The 22,939-nt window shown below is 36.8% G+C and overlaps 1 protein-coding gene across 4 annotated transcripts in view; it reads right to left on the reverse strand.

Moving 5' to 3' along the window:
- The window catches only part of SUPT3H (SPT3 homolog, SAGA and STAGA complex component), a 375,450-nt gene that overhangs the window by 106,859 nt on the left and 245,652 nt on the right, over window positions 1–22,939 (reverse strand). For all 4 annotated transcript variants that reach the window (XM_061146853.1, XM_061146855.1, XM_061146854.1 and 1 more), the window contains one exon: window positions 18,441–18,580. In XM_061146853.1, coding sequence (XP_061002836.1) covers window positions 18,441–18,580 — 140 coding nt within the window. The remainder of the gene's footprint in view (window positions 1–18,440; window positions 18,581–22,939) is intronic.

Raw genomic sequence — 22,939 nt, forward strand, 5'->3', positions numbered from 1 at the left:
TGTGTCCGACTCTTTGTGACCCTGTGGACAGTAGCCCAGCAAGCTCCTCTGTTCATGGGATTCTCCAGGCAAGAATGCTGAAGTGGGTTGCCATGTCCTCCTCCAGGGGATCTTTTGGACCCAGAAATCAAACCGGAGTCTCCTGTGTCTCCCGGATTAGCAGGCGGTCCTTTACCACTAGCGTTCTGGCTTATTTGTGGAGCACAGACAACACAGAGCTCCTAAAGCAAGGACCAGAACAAATGCTGATCCTTTCAATCCTTCTGAACGAATACACCAGGACCTACCCTTGCTCCTCATCACTACTCCCTATTGCAAAGCTACACTAGAGCTGCCAGAGACGTTGAGAAGTAGCAGAGATAACTGTCTCAGTGGTGGATCAGAATAACCAGTTCACAGTCTCTGCTTCCTATAATTTATCCTGATGCTTTCAATCTCTTAGTTTATAAAATAATTAAAAAATTGGCACTTCATATAGTAAACCTTAAGTACTCTAGCTAAGAAGGTATTCTAGTAAAGTGGTTAAAATTTTCATTTAGTAATTTTCATCTGAAGGAAAACAGTGCTGTAAAAAACTGAGATAAATAGGGGTGTAAAAAACCATATATAACAATAAACTTGAATCACACATGCTTTAAAAAAATTCAAAACAAGAAACTATGAAAAGATGAATAATGAAGTCTATTAGGCACCAGTGAAGAAACAGTCATCAGTCTAGGAAAAATTCTCAAGGGACTATGTGATAGAAGAAAAAATAGGCTTTTACAACTGGATGCCATCTGAGTTAAGATTAGAAACAAGACAAACCAAATTAAATTGTTTATTTCCCTAAAGAGAATGCTCTTAACCATTTTCAAGCTGACGTTTCTTTTCTCATAATTGGCTGAGCTGTTTTCGTGAGTCAGAAATGAGCAAGTTCATCAACAGAAATCTGCCACAAAGACTGATGTAGCTGCAAGCATGAGTTAACCCCAAACAAAAAGAAGAAAAGGATTTCCTGACTATGCCAAGATTTAATCACTGAAAAAACCCAGAAACAGACTTGACCAAATATGACTCTGATGAGAATACAAGAGCAATCTTGGCTATCCCAACTTCTTTGGTTTCAAACATAATAAATGAAAAATTCTTAAATTATTAACAGGAAAAAGCAGAAATATCTACACATTAAAAAATTCATGTCTATTTTTACTTTTACCTTAAAAACTCTTACCTAATTAAAAAAAATTAAACAAAAACAGAAATCACCTTTAAAATAACTTCAGGTTCAAAATCTTGGAAAGATAGAGTCCCCTAGGGCCTTATCTTCTGAAGAAGCCTTGGATGTACTTAAATTAGTATTTCAAGCAGCCTGAAAACTATGATAGCCTCTTGGGCTTCAAAGAATGCAGAACAGCAAAATCCCCTAGAATCATAAATGTAAAACCTGTAATTATGGTTATTTAACAAAATGGTTTCTATTAAGATATTTGATGATGAAATTCCCATCCTCAGATGTCGGTGCCCAAATTTTAATCAGCCTTTACTCATGAGTAAATGTATCATAACTGTTATTTGATTAAATGTCAGTGGCCATTAGGCTGGGTTTTTCAGAAAGAAGGCTTAAAGAAGGCATGCCACAGAGGGTGTGGAACAGATTACAAAGGAGGAAGAAAGGAGAATTGCTTTGGTAACTGGTGGTGTTCGGCAGTGCTTTGCCTTACGTGAAGTAACCACAAAGACTTTAAGAAGCGAAGACAACCTTGGCAGCAAGGAGAACAGAAGACCAGAGGTGGTAAAACGGTGATGTCAAGCAAGGAAGACCCAGCACAGAGGAGCAGCGTTTTGAGTTTTATGTGTATTGCTTTACTTGCTGATTCTCTTGACAACTGTCTGGGGTCAGAAGGTCAGCTATTATTACCATCTCCATTTGACCGATGAAGACACTGATGTCATGAACCTCTGTGGCTTCAAAAAAAAAAAAAAGAAAAAACCGACTAACTTCGTATTTTGAAATCATTTTAATTTACAGAAAACTTTTGAAAACAGGACAGAAAGTTCCTGTGTACTTTTCCCCCAGCCTCACCAGCCCAAAGACTCCTTGTCCCTTCTGACCTCAGAAGCCAAGTGGGGTTAAGGTGTGTTCACTACTTGGATGAGAATGTTGTGGCTTTTCCTTAAGGTAAGGCATACTGCTAGGGAGTTAAGACTCCTTCTTCAAAACCAGGACATTTTCCACTATGATACTGATTGCTAGAACAGAACCTGTCCCTCAAACATTTTCTGTCCAAATATAGATAGAATTCTCCAAGTAAATTTTACCCAAGTAACATTGCCCAAAGAACTCAACTGGACATTAGTGCTACTCAAACTTGAGCTATGTATAGTTTTGAGAAGACTTAGAAAAGCATTCTAATGTGAGCAAGACATTTAACAAGATATAAGTGGACAAATGTCATGGAATTATCTCATGTAGTCCCTTCTGAAGAGACATGTTACATTTTTAGAGTCATTCTACTGGGAGAGAGCAGTCACTGTCAGAAAAGAGCCCAATAATTTGATCTTTCATGTATGCTGTAAACTCTTTGACTGGTTCTGTCTCTGGTCACTATGAAAGGAAGACTGTATCTAAACTATATTCCATTTGTATGCATATGTGCAGGAATTTAGCCTTATTGTACATCTTTATAAAGAAGATTCTGTCAAAGACAGATACTGTTTTTTAAACACACATGTGCTGAGCACCGAACTAGGTACGTTACAGGTGTTTTCACAAATCCTTCTCTATAGTTCTAAGATGTGGCTTCAATTAAGGAATCTGAGAGTCAGAAACATTAAGCAACTTGTCTAGGATACTAACAAAGATACCTAGGACAAGATAAGGCATGGAACCATGACTTGAGTACCAAGGTCTATCTGACCTCAAAGCTGATGCTCTGGTCATAATACCATGCAGTATGAAAAGAACCTCAGAAGGAAGACAGGCACACAGCAAACACCTTGGTAAAAGATTTTTAAAACCTTGTCATTCTGTGATAAAGGCTTTTAACTCGTTGGTGATGACTGACATCATTGACTTGGAAAATGATGCCAAGGAAACAAACACATTGATAAGCACTTTGAGAATATATATATATATATATATATATATATATATATTGTGTGTGTGTGTGTGTTTAGTTTGTAGGTTTAAGTGGGAAACACACTCTAGTGACCTAAGCATGTTCTCATCTGTCTTGGAAGGTCAACCCTCTTCCAAAGAGTAAGAAGCAACAAGAAAGCTCAGGGTGAAGGTGAAGTGCGGGGAGCAGAATTTAATTAGCTGGTCAGAAAAGTCCAATAACCCTGACGGTTACTAGGGCAACAAGTTTCATAACCAGATTGCCCAAATGTTAGAGGTGAATTAAAAAAATAACACAACCAACAACACACAATGTTGAAATGCATGATGATAATCCATGATGAAAATATGACCTTAACAAAATAATATATTAAGGCTGTTCATAGGAAAAAAGTAATCCTCTAGAGTTGTTTATATTGTTGCTTTCTTGGCACATTTATAATATGATGAAATAAACAATCTAATTTATGTACAATTTTTTTCTTTTAATTTTATTGAAGTATATGGCCAATTTACATTTGATGTCTTCTGTACAGCAAAGTGACTCAGTTTAAAAATATGTATATATACATACACATTCTTTTTCACATTCTTGTCCATTATACTGTGTCACAGGATATTGAATATAGTTCCCTATGCTGTACTGTAGGACCTTGTTGTTTATAAATTTATATACAATTTTTTATGGGGGCTTCTCTGGTGGCTCAGTGGTAAAAAAAACTGTCTGTCAATGCAAGAGATGCGGGTTCGATCCCTGGGTTGGGAAGATGCTCTGGAGAAGGATGTGGCAACCCACTCCAGGATCCTTGCCTGGGAAATCCCATGGACAGAGAAGCCTGGCGGGCTACAATGAGGCTGCAAAACAGACACGACTGAGTGACTAAAAAACAATACCAATTTGTAAGTAATACTCCTATTGTACCACATCAGGTATCCTGTAAGTATAGTTAAATGAAGCATGCCTTTGCATACCCTCTTTTGCATAATGTTCTTTAGAGGACACAGAAGAACACACAGCCCAGATGGTACTTATTTTCTATAGCACAGTATTTTAATTTCTTAAGTATTTTAATTTCTTAAGATATTTTGATTAACAAACAAAAAATCTAAAATCAAATCCTTTCCGGTATTTTCCTCTGGAATTTAAGCAGCAGGAAACATAGTACTAAATGCTGAATGACTTCTTCAACCTTTTGATGTTGATAAGTTTTGATAAACAAAACTTTTAATTAATATGAGACTTATGCTGAAACACTTATAGTACTAAAGTATTAACACTCATCGCATGGCTATGACAATTCTTTGAAAATCACAGGGCACATGACAGAATATTCCTTCAATACGAAAAACAGATTTAATCACTTTCTAGAAGTATAGTCTCAATTTTAAAGTCTCATTCACAGGTACCACTAGCTAAGTGTTTTTGGCTGAATATAATACAATTACAAATTATATATGTTTAAGCAAGACAGAAATTTACTTTTCCTCATATAAGTGAATTCTGGAGACAAGTAATTCAGGCTTAACGTAACTGCTTGCTGAGGCTGTGAGAGCCCCAGTTACTTCCAACATTGGCTCTGATATTTTCATGCTGTAGCTTTTTATTTTTTCACGCTTTAAAAGTTATTTATGTATTTATGCATTCAGTCATTTGCACATTCATTTCCCGCCACCTCATCCCTGCTTCACTGAGATATAATTGATGTATAAAATTATGTAGGCTTTAGCTTTATCTTCATGATACAGAATAATCCCTGAAGCTCCAGATAATCACATCTGGATCAAGTAATCAAACATAGGAAGATAAGAAAACCAAGAGAAGTCCAAATAGAATGTATGGCAAAACCAATACAACATTGTAAAGTAAAATAAATAAATAAATAAATTAAAAAAAAAAAGAAAAATGATGGACACAAAATAAAAAAAAAGAAAGAAATTTATGTTTACATCTCACTGGCCACAGCCCAATGGTACGATCCAACTTAGCTGCAAAGTAAGAAGAGGGGTGTGGTACTCTGGATGCCAACAGCTACAAATCAGGTCCATAAAGGAGGACAGAGAGCAGGGATATGGCATGGTGAGCAGCTGTCTCCATCGTGCTGGTGTATAAAGGTATTACACATTTATGTGATCTATTATATTGATTTCTAAACCTGATTTTTAGCAGTCATAGTGGCCACGAATGAGCTTAAGAGTCAGTATTCTCTCTCATCACAACACTCACCAACATTTTTTTTAATGCAAGTTATATTTTTTTAACTTCAGGGAGTGCTTTTGAGGATAAGGAGAGGACAACACAGAGTCAAACAAATAACTAATAACATTGCCCTAACTCCAAAAAGACTGAGATACTCCAGTCTAAAAAGAAACAGATTTACTTGCACTTATCTATTTGCACTTGTCAGACAACATCAAACAACTCAAATGAAGTTGAATGACTTAACAAGGGGCTTGGCAAACGATTCACTACAATGGGTGCTTCTTCAGTACTTACCATTTTTAATCTACACATTTTACATAAATGTTGACTGGCAAGATAAGGACATTGCTTTTTTATCTGTCCTGTTCTAACAATTTACTGGAATCTTAGCTACAGCCAGTGATGAGCCATCCGTCTCAAACGTCATCAATGAGAGAAAAGACAACTGAGGCAGACTTGGGGGTGGGATGCAGAGGGCTGAAGTGACCTTGAGAACAACGCAACTTGAAAGTAATAAAGAGTATCTTGAGAGATAGATATAAGCAAATGTAGGATGGATTTTAATGAAGACATGGACCATGGTAACTGAAAAATACTGCTTGGTATCTTAATGAAAAACTTAAAATTGAAAAAAAAATAGTGTATACTTTTTAGGAAGTTCTCCATTTACGCACTGTTTTATTTTGATGATAAAGACACAAACAGAAAGCAAATAAGACGACATTCGAGGAGGTGTATTTGGAAAGGAATGGCCAGGGTATATTATAGGGTTAATACAATTCCAATCCAATCTCTGTATATTCTAAATCAATAATTTTGAGTGGTAACAGCTGAGTTTTAATCATAATCTAAAGCTCTGATATATATTCTTATATGATCCTGAGATACATTCTATTCCATCAGAAAAATATTAAGAGTGACCAGTGAAGAGAATGCTGACCCATGAATCAGAAGACCTGTATTTCAGGTCTTGTTTTGTCTCGAACACAAGATGGGAATCTCCAGGTTAAGCTGCCTCGTCTCACCGTGACTGGGTTCTGCCTCTCTACTGTGCTGATGTTCTGTGATTCTGTGTGCATCCTGTACCTTAGTGAAGACCTGAAATCCTTAGAAATACTTCAGAGTCATAGATTCTAAGATTTAAGAGATCAGACGACCTGTGCAAGTCCATACTAGAAAGTAGCTTCAGTGTATTTGCAGTGATTCTTATATAGAAGAAATATCACTGGAAGAAGCCATCAGGTTCTTAACTCCTGGGAAATAGCCAGGTATTTCAAAATGGAAAGCATGTGTGAATCACTTCTCCTGCAGCACTGATACAGCTATTTACTGCATCAACTTCTGTTATGCCTCCCTTAACTCACACAGAAGGGCAATGGACGTAGGAAACCAGGAGGTCTTGTGATACGGGTAGTTGAAGAGAGACTGTGGCATTCATAACGATCTGTACTTTCATTATAGATGGAGAAAAGAAAAAGAATTCAAGGTACATTTTTTCTGGGAAGTTAAAGGTTAGGAAGATCACTACCACTATGGCTTCAAGTACCTTCCCCTCAAGATGCTCCTCACTGTAGTGAACTAGATCTAATACAAGACACCTAAGGTGTACTCATGAAATTTGCAAAAAGTACAAACCACTATGCAATTCATGTGGAATTCATATGCAATTCATATGACTAGTAAATTTTTAAAAAAATAAGTACATGGTGAAAGCTATTAGTTCTTTTAAGAAAAGTATGTCTAAAAGACTATAATATTCAAAGATATCACATGTTCTTTGAAAATAAGAACAATATTTTAAAATGGATGTTTGATCACATAAACATAGATGAGCATAAAGGGAAACCCTGTGGCCAAATAAATTAGTGTAGCGTGATCCTTTCTCCCTGTACTAGTCTACACAGCGTCACTTGTGAGATTAAAGTGGACACTCTATGAGAAAGGTCATTGATAATTTGATTATAAGGAAATAACAGCGAGGCTTCAAAAATGTAGGCAAATGCAATGGACATGTTTTAAACTTCCTTTAAGAAAGTTAATGTCTACTTCCCAACACTAACAAAGGAGTAGATACCTTCTGTAGATAGGGAATGTGAATACACCTTTGCATATTTCTTAAGAGAAGCATATCCTTTACCATGAACTGAAGAAAGAATAAAATCCCTACCAACTCCCTATTAAAAAGAAGTTAGATTTGGTATGTCTGTGACAGATTAAAGAGCATATTATGTGGGAAAACAAAATAAACATTTAACCTGGCCAATGAAAATGGTTTTGGAGTTTCAACATTTGGCAGACAGGTGGAATTAAATTCAAGTCAAGTATTCAGAGAAACTAATATAGTATTTAAATATTTGCTTAAGTAATATAGTATTTAAAATAACATATTTGAAGAAATGTTTTTGTTGAAATGTTTTACAGTTTTAAGTGAGGATATTTTTAAGAGAAAAGGCTTCACTGAAGAATATTTTACTTTCTTTGTTGTTCTGGGAACTTTAGTGGGGTTTTTATATTTACTCTTATTAGCCATTTTCTTTTAAGTCTAAGATAACTGGAGAGTATCCCTTGTAGCTTTTAAAAGGAGATTAGATTTAGATTAAGATTATATAATCATTTTTGAAGGAAGACACTGAGCATCTCAAAGTTGGATCCCGTGGATGTGTGTGCAGGCTAGTAATGATGAGCGGATGAATGGAGGGCTGCCTGGGGGCGGTGAGCATCCACGGCACTGGCTGCCTCCATTGCGGCAAGGTTGCCCTACACGCCTCCACAGCAGAGTGGTTACCGTGTGGCCCTGACTTCCAGCCATGTGGCCAGGTCCCTGCCTGGACACCCAAAACAAACCAGGTCAATCGGAGGCCATGTACTGAGGTTTGAGATTTTTATCCCAGAGGGTTGGGTCTGCCTCTCTCCAGGTGAAGAAGCTAACTTGGGAGCACCTACTGACAGAGCGTTACCCAGGCAGTAAAATATGTCAGTCAACATGAAAAGAAAAATGAAGCCTATGCAGAGAGAGAAACAGGAGACCAGAAACTGAAGAAAATGCTGATTTCGTTGGTGTCTGCTCTGCAGTTCCTGAGGCCCAGCTGTATTTCCGTTATTAGGTTGCTTAGAAGATACAGATCCTCTCACGATAAATCTGTCTGTATGCAGAGCTCAACATTTTTCTAAACAACATATCAAATGGGTTAAAAATGAATTTATAAATTTAGCTTGTCATTGCTTGCCTCTAAGTGAATCCATGAATGTCTATACACTCTGTATACCAATCACAGAAAGAAAAGTGGCAACTCTCATTGACATGTAACTCCCAGAATAACTTTGTACCATCATCCTGAAAAAAACTGATCTCTTTCCTATATGTAACCAACACTTCTTTTATTTAATAGCACAGTAAATTAATAGACATCTTTAATTTACCATCAGAACATTGCCATAGCTTGGACATAAATTATGTAAAGTCTTAAATGCAATCATGAAGTCTTTTACTCAGTAGGGAATATGATAATCCTAAATAACCTCATAAACAAATCAGGTGGAGGTGCCAAAATTTTTTACTGGCCTCTAATACCAGTAGTTTTGTTACCAGAGAAAACAAGCTGGATAAAACAGTTTCTAGAGATGATAAGCAGTTCTATTGTACTGAAAATTTGTGAACATGTAAAACTTAACTTTTAAAACTAAAATACAAAATCCTCCAACTTATATCCTAAAAGTGTGTTCTGAATTCAGGCTGCACCTTCTCATTGAAATATTGTTTTAAATGGTGGGTAGGTTCTTAAGTAATCCTACATAAACCTCTTTTAACTCATATGTATCTGGACTGTATCCAGTTTACAGAAGGATCAGAAGAGGCATAATTAATTAAGAGAATTTGGTCCTTGTCCAGAATTATGCAAAATTATAAAAACACAAAGTTGACATCTTATTTGATTTCTGAAATTTCAACTTTCTAGAATATCTCTCTTGAATCTTCTCTTTCCCAAAGACACAGAACATAGCAATCACTTAATGTTCTCTACCCTTAAATTTCTCTAAAATTCAAACTACTTTACCTTTACCCCTTGCTGACCAGAAGTCTTTAAAGAAAGTCCCTTTCAGCAGATGATTAAGAGGTAAGCAATGTGATTCACATCAATATGTAAATAACCAAGTGTCCTTGGCCCTACAAGTATTTTTAAACGTTTTGAAAGAAGAAACAGTGATCTCTCATATCAACTATGATTTTGAAAATGGTGGATTTAAGATAACAAAGGTTCACATTTGTAAAACAAATATGATAAATCTTTTATCTTTTAAAATGTGTGATTTTTTTCAGCCATTACCTGAAATAGCCAAAGAAAAGCAAAAGTAAAGCAAATAACCTTCTTTGCCTTGAAGCTCAGGAGGCTAGTAACCATATACATCTCAAGGAATTGCTTCCAGATCAATTTTTCGAAGTTGGAAGAAATATAACACTTTTCTGCTCTTTTCCTTTTCCAGAATAGTGCCTGCACCCATGAGTTTTCCTTCCTAGCATTTTTGCCTTTTAACTGTGATCTTCAGCAAGTGCTTTAGGGTCCTCATTTGCAAACAGAGGATAATAACAGAACTGACCCCAAGGGTAGACATGAGCTGATGTCTGTGTCAAGGTTTAGAGCAGTGTTTGGTGTGTATTAGGTCTACACGGGATTCTGTAGTTATTACTACTATACCTATTTCTCTGGTATATTACAAGTTTTGTCAAGGAAACAACTGTATTGTGAATACCATGTCCCCACGATCTAGTACAGGAGCTGGCGCACACACACACACACAAATAAAATTTAAAAATACTACTTCAGTTTTAAGGGTCATAAACTGAGACGTACAGACTTATGATTCCTCAGAATTTAAAAATAACTACTGAAAGAATCACATACAAGTTAACTCTGAAATTACAAATAAAAAAGAATGAAAACAGGTGAGGAAGCAAAAAAATGAGGAAGAATAAAAAAAGATAAAAGTGCATGTTCTATGTAAATAAGGGTAATGTCATCAATTGAAAGATCACCAGCCCAGGTGGGATGCACGAGACAAGTGCTCCGGCCTGGTGCACTGGGAAGACCCAGAGGAATCGGGTGGAGAGGGAGGTGGGAGGGGGGATCGGGATTGGGAATACATGTAAATCCATGGCTGATTCATATCAATGTATGACAAAACCCACTGGAAAAAAAAAATAATAATAATAATAAAAAAATAATAAAAAAAAAGAAAAAGTGAATATCAAAAAAAAAAAAAAGAAATTAAGGGAAAAAACATTAATATACTGCTAAAGACGGTTATACCCAAACTCACTGGTTCAGAAGGACTGACAGTAAAGACAGGCAAAGTTGTAACAAACTTAGGTGTTCACTGGAACAAGAGACCCAGACCTGGACCTGATGAAGGCTCTATCAACAAGATGTGGTAGAGCAAAGACGGAGATGCAAGATTTCTATGCCACAAGAAATTCAACAGTAGCTTAAAAGCCATCTACAAATTCAAACTATTTTCTAAGTAGAAATCAGCCAATAACTAACAGAACTGTCCAGAGAAATATTTAATGGATCAGAGAAGTGAACAAGCATATGTTATTATTTGAAGATGCTAAATTGTAAAATCTTATAATAGCAAATACACAAGGAGACATGTATAAGATTTATTGCCAAATGTTCTGAACTGACAACTAGAGGGAATGAACCAGTGGTCACAGATGGTATTGGTCCATTTGAAAAACAATCTGTGGGAGAAGGCGAGGACGGGATGCTTTGAGAGAACAGCATCGAAACATGTATATTACCTAGGGTGAAACAGATCACCAGCCCAGGCTGGATGCATGAGACAAGTGCTCGGGCCTGGTGCACTGGGAAGACCCAGAGGGATCGGGTGGAGAGGGAGGTGGGAAGGGGGGGATCGGGATGGGGAATACATGTAAATCCATGGCTGATTCATGTCAATGTATGACAAAAACCACTACAATATTGTAAAGTAATTAGCCTCCAACTAATAAAAAAAATAAATGGGGGGAAAAAAAAAGAAAAACAATCTGTTCATTACAATTAGAACTGATGCTCAGTATCAGCCTGTAGACATGTCTGGACACTGCAGGTAAGTATTGAACCAGTGTGGTTAGGAGAACTTCTATAGCTAGAACTGTGGAAAAGCCACTACTCTAAACAGGAAGTTATTCAAACAATGAAAACTATTTGCAACTGGAAAGCATCTTAAAAGGTGTGTTGAAGAATTCTTGGTACAAAAACTTCATAAAGGTATATAGCTTTTTTTGTAATCCTATGTGAATGAGAAGAGACTAATTTTATATACTTGGGCACTGCATTCTTTCAGCAGAAGAGAAAAAAAATTCAGGTTGTCCAAAGGATAGATTAATGATATTTGTGTATATCACCTATTAATTCCCCTTTTCTGGACAAACAGTTAATGAAAGTTTATAATGTTCAAGGTACTGTGCTGAGTACAGACAATATGAAAGTACAGTACGTCCATGCTCTCAAGGACCTTATTTAGTAAGTCAAACTAAGCAAAAAACAGCTAGTTATAATCTTGCACATACTAAAATATCAGAACTGAGATGCGGCCAGATGGAGAAAGATTAACGGAAGGGAAGAAAAGATGAATGCCTATTTAGGGAACTGCAAGTTCAAGGGGTTCCTTAAAGAGTGTGGGGTGGTGATGGCAGTGTGTGTGTATACATGTGTGTTTGGGGAAGTAATATGGGTAAGGAGGGGGAGAAGGAATGGTGGGAGATGAAGACGAAAAAGTTTGTTGGGGCCAGATTATAAAGATGCATGAATAACGTGCTAGGGAGTTAAGACTCTTCTACAGAAAATGGAGAGTCAGGAACAGCAGAAGCCTGGCAGGATATGATCTGCCCTTTGGACCAATCCTTAATAAGAAGGAGAGTTCCCAACAGCCATCCACATGCAACAGATTACATTGATCACTAAATATTTACAGCTTACTCCAAAATTCCTATTTCTAAATGAGGAATACAATGATCTAAGGATAAGTCTAATTGCATTAAACAGCTTGATTTGCATGATTTACCATAAGGTGGTGGCAACAATAAGAAGTGATCTTAAGGCAGCTCCTAAGCACGGATGCAAATAAAGGAACAGAAGGAAATTACCTAACCACACAATCAATGATTGGCTAATTCCACTCAATAAATGATGGCATTGAAAAGACAAAACTCTTTCCACAGAATACATTTATTTTCATATTTAGAAGGGCTGACTTGCTGAGATTCAACCAGTAAAGATAAATAAAAGCCAGGCTACGTAACAACAATCTGCCCACCTACTGTGGGGAATTCGAGTGAAGGAGAAAGAATAGGGAAACATAATCTACAAAATATTCAGGACAAAAATATTTTGGTTATTACAACAGCCACAATTTGAGAACTATAAACATTAAATGTAAATTAGTGGTAAGTCCTGTGGTGTTCTTAAACTCAATGATATTTTAAAACTCTTCTCTGCCAAGGTGTTTTATAAACAAGCTAGCGGACTGATCTCTAAGGAAACCCTTGAAATGTATCTTTTAAAAGTGAAGGATTTCATTTTCAGAAGGGTAAGGTGAAATTATTTGAGAAAGAAAATATTGATTGATTCTATTAAAAACTTAATTGGACAGTATCATCAGATGTGTTAGAGGAAAATCCACTTAACAAGACAAGACTGAACAATGTGGGGCAGCAGAGCCGGGGAGATATCATGGCCTGTTTGCATCACTGGTGTGCATCTTCCCCCCCGACAGATGATGCTCTGCTTTACTGAAGCTGAAACTTCTGGTGAGGAAGGTGGAAGTGGATGGCAATCACTGTTTCTGTATTTTACTACCAAGCCAGATTTAAAATACATACGCTGTCTCCAAAACAAAAGGTACTAATGGACGCCGGACTGTAACTCCTGATTTGGATTAAAGGAAATACGACTGCTATGAATATTGCTTCAATGTTGTCACCATGTATTTTGCTCCTTAATAGACTAGGGAAAGGGCAGGGAGAAGAATTTTTTCAATTTCACCCAGACAATAAATAGTAAAAAATCCTCAACGACTCTGAGGGTGGAAGATGATACTTGGAATGTGATACGAAATCTTCCGTCATAGAGATGGTAGTTGTCATTTGACTGATCTTGCTCTAAAATTTTTCTACAGCAAAGCATAACCCAAGAGATTAAGCATCTTAAATGTGATAGAATGATCAAAACATTGCTACCTTCACCCAACCACTTCTGATTTCACACCTGGTATGTGGTGCACTCTGGGCAAAACAGAAGTCTGACTTTACCCTCAGCTCACATGGTTAGGAGCTCACAGTTGACACGGATAAGAAAAGCCTGAAAGAATTCCTTGAGGAACATCTGTCAGATCTGATGTGTTAACCTACAGGATGATAAGGACATGGATAAGAGTTAGGGAATGTTCTATTGTTATAAGATTTGTAACTTACTCTTCATGTCATTGATTGAAAAATGTCTTCTCCAGATGTTTTACGGCAATGAATACACAGGTCTCTACCATTCCATAATCAGTGTTAGTCCCTCAGTCGTGTCCGACTCTTTGTGACCCCCATGGACTAGAGCCACTAGGCTCCTCTGTCCATGGGATTCTCCAGGCAAGGATACTGGAGTGGGTTGCTGTTTCCTTCTCCAGGGGATCTTCCCGACCCAGGGATCAAGCCCAGGTCCTGCACTGCAGGCATATTCTTTACTGTCTGAGCCACGAGGGAAGCCCAATAATCAGAAGGTGGGGATAAAAAGTAGTTTGACAGAGCTGGAAAGCAGTTTCAGAGTTATATATCATACCAACCTTTGGGTTCTCCTAAAGTCATGTAACACTCCCTGGTCTGCAGTTTCTAGGCCAGAAAAACATACACTAAGTTACATTAATTCTGCTCTGTGCAGCTAGAATTACCAAAGATTTTGGGGGTATATCTATTAGTTTTCCCCAAAGAACAATTTCACAGAGTACTTTTAAATTATCTGAACAAAAGTTACCTTGAAGAGAATAAAGAAGACACAGTGATGTGTTCTCTTGATGAATCTCTTTCAGAAACGAATCCTGACTATCACACTACTTTATGTTTTAAAATGGACCCTAGTTCTAGTATTCTGTTTTGTGTCCTCTTCAACAAACCACACTGAGGCTAGTTCTATAAACCACTCTGAAGTTAATCACAAAATATTTCTTGAAGAAGACATGTACTTTGCTTCAGAATAAACAAAATTTCAAATAAAATAGCAAGTGAAATAGAATATACATGTCTCCATCACACAACCAATAATCTACTAAGAAGGTTCAAAATTCAAGGCCAAATGTAGTAGTAGTCATAAAAATGGCAACCATTTATTGAGCCTGTGTTCCCCTTACCAGTGTACTCAGCTAGCTTTTGATTTGCCAATTACTGAAGGCCTGTGAGGGCAGAAACCATATTTTGTCTTTTTTATAGTTGTAACTTCAGGACCTAGTACAGTGACTGATTTACAAAAGAAGCTCAGACAAATGCTGAATGAATTAAAGAGTGGAGGATGGATGGATGGATGGTTTGCCTAAATCCAAACAAAATGATTTCCACTCATTTTAACAGGCTGTCTCTAAGGGAGAAAAATCCCAGAGATCTGAGCAGAGAGTCAAGATTATGATGTACCTCCTCTGCCAATTCTTAAACATAATGAGAGGTCCTTTATCCTTAAGGACTTTTGTGTCTGCCTTTTCAGCACCTACTCCTTCTTCTTAAAGCTGCAGGAACTCATGTTTTTACAGAGGTTAACTGCCCCCTCTTTGGAGATGGAGCATATGACTTAGGCTAAGCCAATCAGAGCATGGTCATCCTATCAGTACAATTCAGATGGCACATGAGGTCTTATTCAACTTTTAGTCAATTTTAAACAATTTTTTTTTTCCATTTGTTTTTATTAGTTGGAGGCTAATTACTTTACAATATTGTAGTGGTTTTTGCCATACATTGACATGAATCAGCCATGGATTTACATGTGTTCCCCATCCCGATCCCCCCTCCCACCTCCCTCTCCATCCCATCTGTCTGGGTCTTCCCAGTGCTTAAATTTTATAAATCCCATTCTACTTTCTTTCTAGATTTCAAGACTAGGCCTCTGATTTAAAAACAAACAATAAACAATCACTGGGGATTTTCAGCTCCCTAAGCTGTTTAGTCTGCCCTTTGGTGAGCTCTGAACTTTGGTCCCCTGTTTATTTTATCTGTTTGAGGATTAGTCAGAAAGTGGAATTCATTCAATTTTCTTTTTAGTGTTTCTTATTTATACCTCTTTCACAAACCCTAGCAGCTCATTAGATAGGATATTTTACTTGGTTAATGAGTAGAGCAGCAGGGTCTTAGGTGAGGCTCTTTTGTGAGGCTCTTCTGTGAGTGACGACAGGTCCTTTGTTAAGAAAATACAAAGCTATCTGCAGGCTTTAGTGACCCTTTCTTGTCCTTGGTTGATAGTCACATTTAGTTGATTAGATCTCAAAAGACTGGGATGTAAGAAACAGGATCAACAGTCAAACACACCTGGGTCTTTCTGGGGGTGGGTACAGGGGGTCGGAAAGGTGCTTGGAGGGGAGTTGTATTTCTATTTATTATGCTTATTATTTCTCTGCTTCTCTTTCCCAGTCTCTCAAATATACTAAAGCAATTCTGAACATCATTTAATCTACACTTGATGATTTACAAGGGATCTTCCCAGGTCATGATCATAGAGCTCTACTATTCACACACTGAAGTGTTGGTGATGGGGAAAGATAAATGGAGTGAGAGCTAGGTAACTTAACATGATGATGGACTAGCAAGCAGATATAAACAATGTACACAAAAATTCAGACTTTTTAATATTTCAAATCATATAATACTTAACGAAGCAAATTATGAGTAAAACACAAAGCCAGGCACACACACAAATCAGCTGAAAACAACAGGAAAGAACTCAGGTTTTCATATGCTTCCTCAATGTTTTGAGAAAAAGCTAGGGTCCCGAGAGAGTTTTTATGTCTATAAATTTCTTTTTCTCTTCTAAATTACATTTAAATGAAACAAAAAAGAAAAAAAAAACAATAATAAGCTTTGTTGGTAGGTCTATACCATTTTCATACATTCAAGGGGAGAAGGTAGTAAACAAAGTTTCTACAACTGTAAGTGATGCTTAGAGGAAAATTAAATCACGGAGTGATGCCAGGACTGATTATTCTACTGCACTTTAAAAGCCAGGGATTGCAGTCTGTGAGTCCAAAGTGGTTTCATATGGACTGCCACAGTTGTGGTTTACGCTTGAAACTATAACCTGTCAAATTAGAAGCAGGCAAGGACTATGCTCTTAACGGTTCCACTTTCTACTGTCTACAGTTTTGTCTACAAGTTCAGCATTTTTTATCCAGTTTAAGTTCTGTTATTTGGATGGACAGAATCTCAAACTACTCTTTGTTATTTTGGTTAGAGATTTTAGTTATGATTCAAGGTTTGGAGAAGCTGGCAATCTTAACTTTTCTTGTACAAATGAAGCTGACTTTCACTGCAACTGTTTCTATCAACTACTGATACTTTATTATCCTGGTCACCACTATGCAATACATAATATAACTATAGGAAGAGAAATTTAAACCGTATGCGCTCCCAAGCTATTTCTGCCCTAAGTTTCCAAATATTTGATTCATTTGAACTTGTACCTTACTGACTCATCAGTCTTCCAGGCCCACAGTAGCCTGCTATTATGAGCTTACTGTTACAACACGCTCCCTTTCTCTTCTTCTCCTTGATTGTGGAATGCCCTTCTGGGCAATAGGCTTGGTTGACAAGAGATTTTCCTGTCAAAATTGAAAGAGCTACTTGTTCAGTTTCACTAATGTTTTCTGTAGAGTCCTTCCTTAATAAATTTTTCTTAATGCCCATTTGTATAATGTAAAAATGTTTAAAAAATAAAGCATAAACAATATTTGCTCTCTGCGTAATGCATCGTAAGTAAAACCATGCCACTAAACAATCATATCCTGTTTAGGCCATAATGACATCAGAAATACATGTTTATCATCTGCTTTGGACAACTGAGCATGTTTTTGGCCCAAGGCAAAGTTGAGCTAAAATCATTTGCAGTTGCCTCAAACCAAGATAACCACACATTTCTAAGGTAATTGATACCTAAGAAGAACACTGCCTTTAGATCACAGCTCATGATCTAAGCATACTAATTCTTGAAAGAAGGCTGTTAAATTTTATAAAGCATGGATGTCTACTGGACTTCCTCCAAAATTTAACATGAAATAATTACATTTTTAGCATGCATAGAGACTATGATAAAGTCAGCACTTAGCACAATCTCTCAGAACTCTGGAATTACCTCTTGCCCAGTTTAAAGAGAAGGGGGAACATGGAGGTTTGTTGTTTTTTTTAAAAAAAAAAACATGTAAAAGTATTATAAGAATAATGCCTTATATTTTGAAAGGCACTCAACTGAAATCAGTCACTACTTTTGTTTTTCCAAAGTATAATATTTAAGGAAACAATTTTATGAATAAATAGCTAGGGTAAATAGAAGGCATACAATTTTTCTTATCCATTGTTAAAACATGCCCAGGGAATATAAGCACTTGTCACTGACATTGTTTTACACCAATATAAAGCATGCAATTGCCCTGGATACTACCTTAGCTGGTGAGGCCAATCATAGCCTCCAACTACAGGCTGAAAAATATAGCTCTTCATACCATATGTCAACACAAAAGCAGTAAGAATTAGTTTCGCCCACAAAGATAACTGGACGGTTTGGTACAAAAACTAAGTAAATTATTTAATTATAAACTAGCTTTTATGAAAGAAAATAATATCAGTAAAAGTAAAATCCAGAAGGAAGCTTAGGGAAATCTACTCATATTCAAAGGAGGAAACAAAGGAACAGGGGACTGAAGCTGTTTCCCAAAGTCAGCTATGAAGGCAGAGTTTGACGTCCTTCCCAGGACTACTTCACTGCACAATGCTGCTTCAGACATGAAACCACTGATTTGGACAATTCAGACAAACATTTAAAGAACACAAGAACAGAATAATCCAATATTATACACACTGCAATGGTTCTTCCATTACTCTAACAAGGGAAACATGTACTATACCTCCATTCTTTCTTGTTTAACTTCATCAATTTCATCATCTTCAAACATTGCCAAGAGTTCTCCTGTTTGGTCAATAGAGTTGAGAAAGTCTTGAGCGATTTTTTGTCTTTTGTTTGTATTATTGCTGCCACTCAATTTGTCTTCATGAAGATAAAGGAAGGAAAAACAAAATATTCTTAAACAGGTTTACATCAGTCCTAACCATTTTAAGTATGGAATACTGTACATAAAATTCAAAAGTGGAATTCTCTCAAAATAATCTTCAAAAGGAGAACCTTTGTATCCAAAACAAAAGCATAAAGTCATACAGAATTGAATCACCCACTTATGTCATGAATAAGATTGAGAGAATAAAACCAAATAATCAATTACTACAGTTAAGTATTTATGGATTGATTAAAATTTCTTACAAAAAAAAAAAGAAGGGCTATCAGATTTGGAAAAAGAATCCTGCTATGGCAAGCCAATTGAGAAAATAAATAAAAACAAAGACATAAATAAAAGGCATTAGGATTGCAACTTGAAATTAAAAGAAGAAAATACTAGGTACTTTACTATGACAATACATGTAAAATCTATGGGATGAGATTTTACTCTTTTTCTCATAAGAGATAAAACTATCATACTTACTTAAAAGCAAAACAAAACTCTGAGAAAGTTATTGCAAAAAGTCAGGAAGGAATGTAAAATGCAATATGCAATTAGTACAGTTTAATACACAAAAGTATCAGTGTGAATTAGTGAGCAAGAACTGGATTATTTTTTAATGTGACAAATTACATACTCATATACCAATTTAAGGCAACCCTAACATCTTAGAGTGAGAAGAAAACTGTCATTCCCTGCTCCAATACAACTTCGTTATCACCCACCTCATTTATGTTGCTACTATCAAATATACTACATATCTGTATGCTATAGACTCAACAGTACAATTATATATATTAATACAATTGCTAACACAGTTATATTTTCTTTTATATTTACCTACATAATTACCTTTACAGATACCCTCTGGGGTGTGTGTGTGTGTGTGTGTGTGTGTGTGTGTGTGTGTGTGTGTGTGTGTAGGTGTGTGTGTGGGTGGGTGGGTGTGGGTGTGTGGGTGGGTGTGGGGGTGTGTGTGTGTATGTGTATGCATGTGGATTTAATTTCTACTTGTTTCTATTAATATAATTTCTATTTCTTAATTGGTATTCTCTGTTTTGTGAGACACTGTAACCATACCTTTCTTTTGTATATTTACATATGGTTTCCTTACATTTTTTTAATGTATTTATCAGTTCAGTTCAGTCGCTCAGTCATGTCTGACTCTTTGTGACCCCATGGACTGCAGCATGCCAGGCTCCCCTGTTCATCACCAACTCCTGGAGCTTACTCAAACTCATGTCCACTGAGTTGGTGATGCCAACCAACCATCTCATCCTTTGATTTCCCCTTCCCCTCTTGCCTTCAGTCTTTCCTAGCATCAGAGTCTTTTCTAATAAGTCAGTTCTTCACATCAGGTGGCCAAAGTATTGGAGTTTTTTATACTCCAAAATATTGAATGCATTTATAATAGCTATTTAAAGTTTTCATCTGTGAAGTCCAACATCTGGACCTCCTCAAAGGCATTTTGTCTTATCTGCTTATTCTTGTCCTTTTTATGGATCATATATATCTGTTTCTTTGCATGTCTAGTATTTTGTTGTTGTTGTTGATGAAAATGGGTATTTTAGGAAATACACTAGAGCAGCTCTAGATAATAATTCCCTTTTCTTCCTGTGGCTTGCTGTCATCATTCGCTTGTTTGTTTTGTTTTGTTTGTTCAGTGACTTGGCTGGACTAGTTCAAGTAAGTCTCTTTCCCTCTCAGTGTGCAGCCTTCGATGTTGCTCTTCAGACAACACATGCACAGCCTTGAGCATGCGAAGAGCCTACTCCACCACCAGGAGTGACTGTGGTTTTTAGCCACGTTCTCTTTTCCTGTCACTTTTCTCTGCATTAAGTTTCTGGCTGGTCTGACTCTATTTGTATCACACACAGCTGTCAGCTTCCACTAGCTGCTGGCTGAGAGTTCTGCTGTTTCAACAATACTGTTGGGCACAAATTGCTCCACGGACTGGTCTCAATAATTTGGGTCACTCTGCAGTCAAGGTTGACCAGCCTGTAAGTTTCGCTCTGACACCAGGAGGGGGTCTTCTTAGCTACTGCTCTTCTTAGCTACTGCTTTCTTTTGTTAAACTTGAAGCTGGTGCACTGTTTTCTGTGTTGTTATTTGTATTAGAGTGACCAGCTTCCTCTTAATGGCTCACTACCAGAAGATCTCCATTGTTTTAAAACACTCTTAGTCAGGAACTTCCAAATGCTCTTTTCCAAAGAGTCAGTCCCTGCAGGAAGAACGGTAGAGCTCTCTGCTATTAAGGCTCTCTCTTACTGGCTCAATCTTTGCACTTCTGTACTAGAGCTGGAGGTGGGAAGGGCAATCAGTACTCCAAGAAAGCCTGTCCTGGATCTAAGAGGGGGAACCTCGTTAGAGATGGCAGACTCCTGTCTTCAAGGCTTGTCTCTTCTCGTGTGAAGCTTTACTCCCCGTGAGCAAGTCAAGATAGGGCAGCCTGAGAGCTCCCCTATTACTAGAGGAGGAGTGACAGTCACGGTCCTTTTGCTGTGCTTGCCTAGCATAGAAGTTCTGTAACACAGAGTTGAAGAAGATGAGAGATGCTGACCTCCTGCCCTTCCTGGGGTGACACTGTCACCCTAGATTAGGGGGTAGGGAAGCAGATGCTCAGTGTTCTTGGACACATTTACCCAGAGTAAAGCTTCTATCATTTTGAGCTGGGGCACCAGGGTAGGAAGGGAGGAGAGACATGATGGGAGTTACATTGTGGCTCAAATGCAACAGATTCTCACTGTTCTTAATGAGACTTAGTAGACTTTCTGAATATGTTTCTCCATTTGCTGTCTGACCTCAAGAACAGTTTCTAGAGATTTTAAACTATTATTTTTCTTAATGCTCATGAGTTAAATGTGTTTCTCTGTGCAAAGAGTCTACCACAGTCCTCACATGGCCATTCTGGAAGACCCACTTCAATAGTAAATGTATTTTACCTGAGTATTTTATTTTAAAAATTGTATCAACTACACTGCACCCTTGAAGAACACTAGTTTGAAACATGTGTATCCACTTAAACATGGATTTTTTTTTTTCACTAAATGCATACTACATGACTCTATGTGGTTGGAGAATATGGGGACACAGAACAGTGTATGTGAGGGCCAATTGTAAAGTTTTTGGCAAATTTAACTATACAGACAGCTGGCACCCCTAACCTCCATGTTGCTCAGGGGTCAACTGTATTTTAGAAGTTTATATAAGGCACACAAAATTAGATAATTTAAATGATAAAGTGGAGAAGTTTGAAGTAAATAAAGGAGGAGAGGGCATCAAACTGACATATGACAGTGTGAGTAAAACGGAATACTAGTCTGAGCTTCTTGGTGTTCAACGCATCATATTAACAGCCATCACTGATTCAGTGGCAGGAGTGTATCAGGTGCCTTTCATACGTCATGTTGAACTGTAATGGCCAGTAATATAATTTCTGGCTTTCAAATGAGAAAAGTGACCCTCAATGATGCTTTTAGAAAGAAAGCAGAGAACTGGGATTAATAGGAATTTAGGTCTGTTTGCTCCAAGTCTGTGTTTTTTATGCTCTCCATAAATGAAAGCATTTAAATTTATTTGGAGAACTATTTTGCAGGAGTTAAACTGTATGAGAACTGTAGGAATATGAAATAGACAATACTGATTAAATGTTTGATCAGTATTTTTTTTTGACACAGCTATTACTCTTGCGGATCTGTTGAGGATTAATGAAAGTAACTGGTTCTCTTTCAAAGTCAGTTAACTCTTTAGTTGGTTCTGGGCAATTTTTCTGGAATTGTCCCTAATACAGTAGAGTTTGTTTAGCTACTTTGTCACTAGCAAAGGATATCACTATACAGTGACTATATTCAATACAAAGTAGATATGTTATTTCTAAAAACACAAACATTTATTTTGATTAGTAAGTATTATTTAGTAATTATGTGTTTTCAGCTTATCAGTATTTGATTTTTGCAACATAGATATTTTTTCTAAATATCCTAAAACAGGGATTTAAGTTGGAAAATCAGCTTAGGAAAAATTCCCACTTTGTGTCAGATTTTTTGTTAGATTTCAAATAGCACAGAAATAATACAGTAAAATGATGTGACTTTACATTATAAAATATATCAGATACTTTCTATAATAAATTAACAAAAAACCATACGTGTCAATTTCAAAGATATAATCGTTCAGGCTCCCTACATTCACAACAGAAACATTATGTTTGCTAAAATCAATTATGTTTTAAATTGGCACAATTTTCTCAGTTTCATGATATTCTGATGTAAAGCAGGTTATTTTATTAAAATAAGAATTAAAATAACAGATTACTCTGAAGTCACACACTTGGAAAATCACAAGATTTAAGT

The sequence above is a fragment of the Dama dama genome, chromosome 7 (genome assembly GCF_033118175.1).
Source record: "Dama dama isolate Ldn47 chromosome 7, ASM3311817v1, whole genome shotgun sequence".
Lineage (NCBI taxonomy): Eukaryota > Metazoa > Chordata > Mammalia > Artiodactyla > Cervidae > Dama > Dama dama.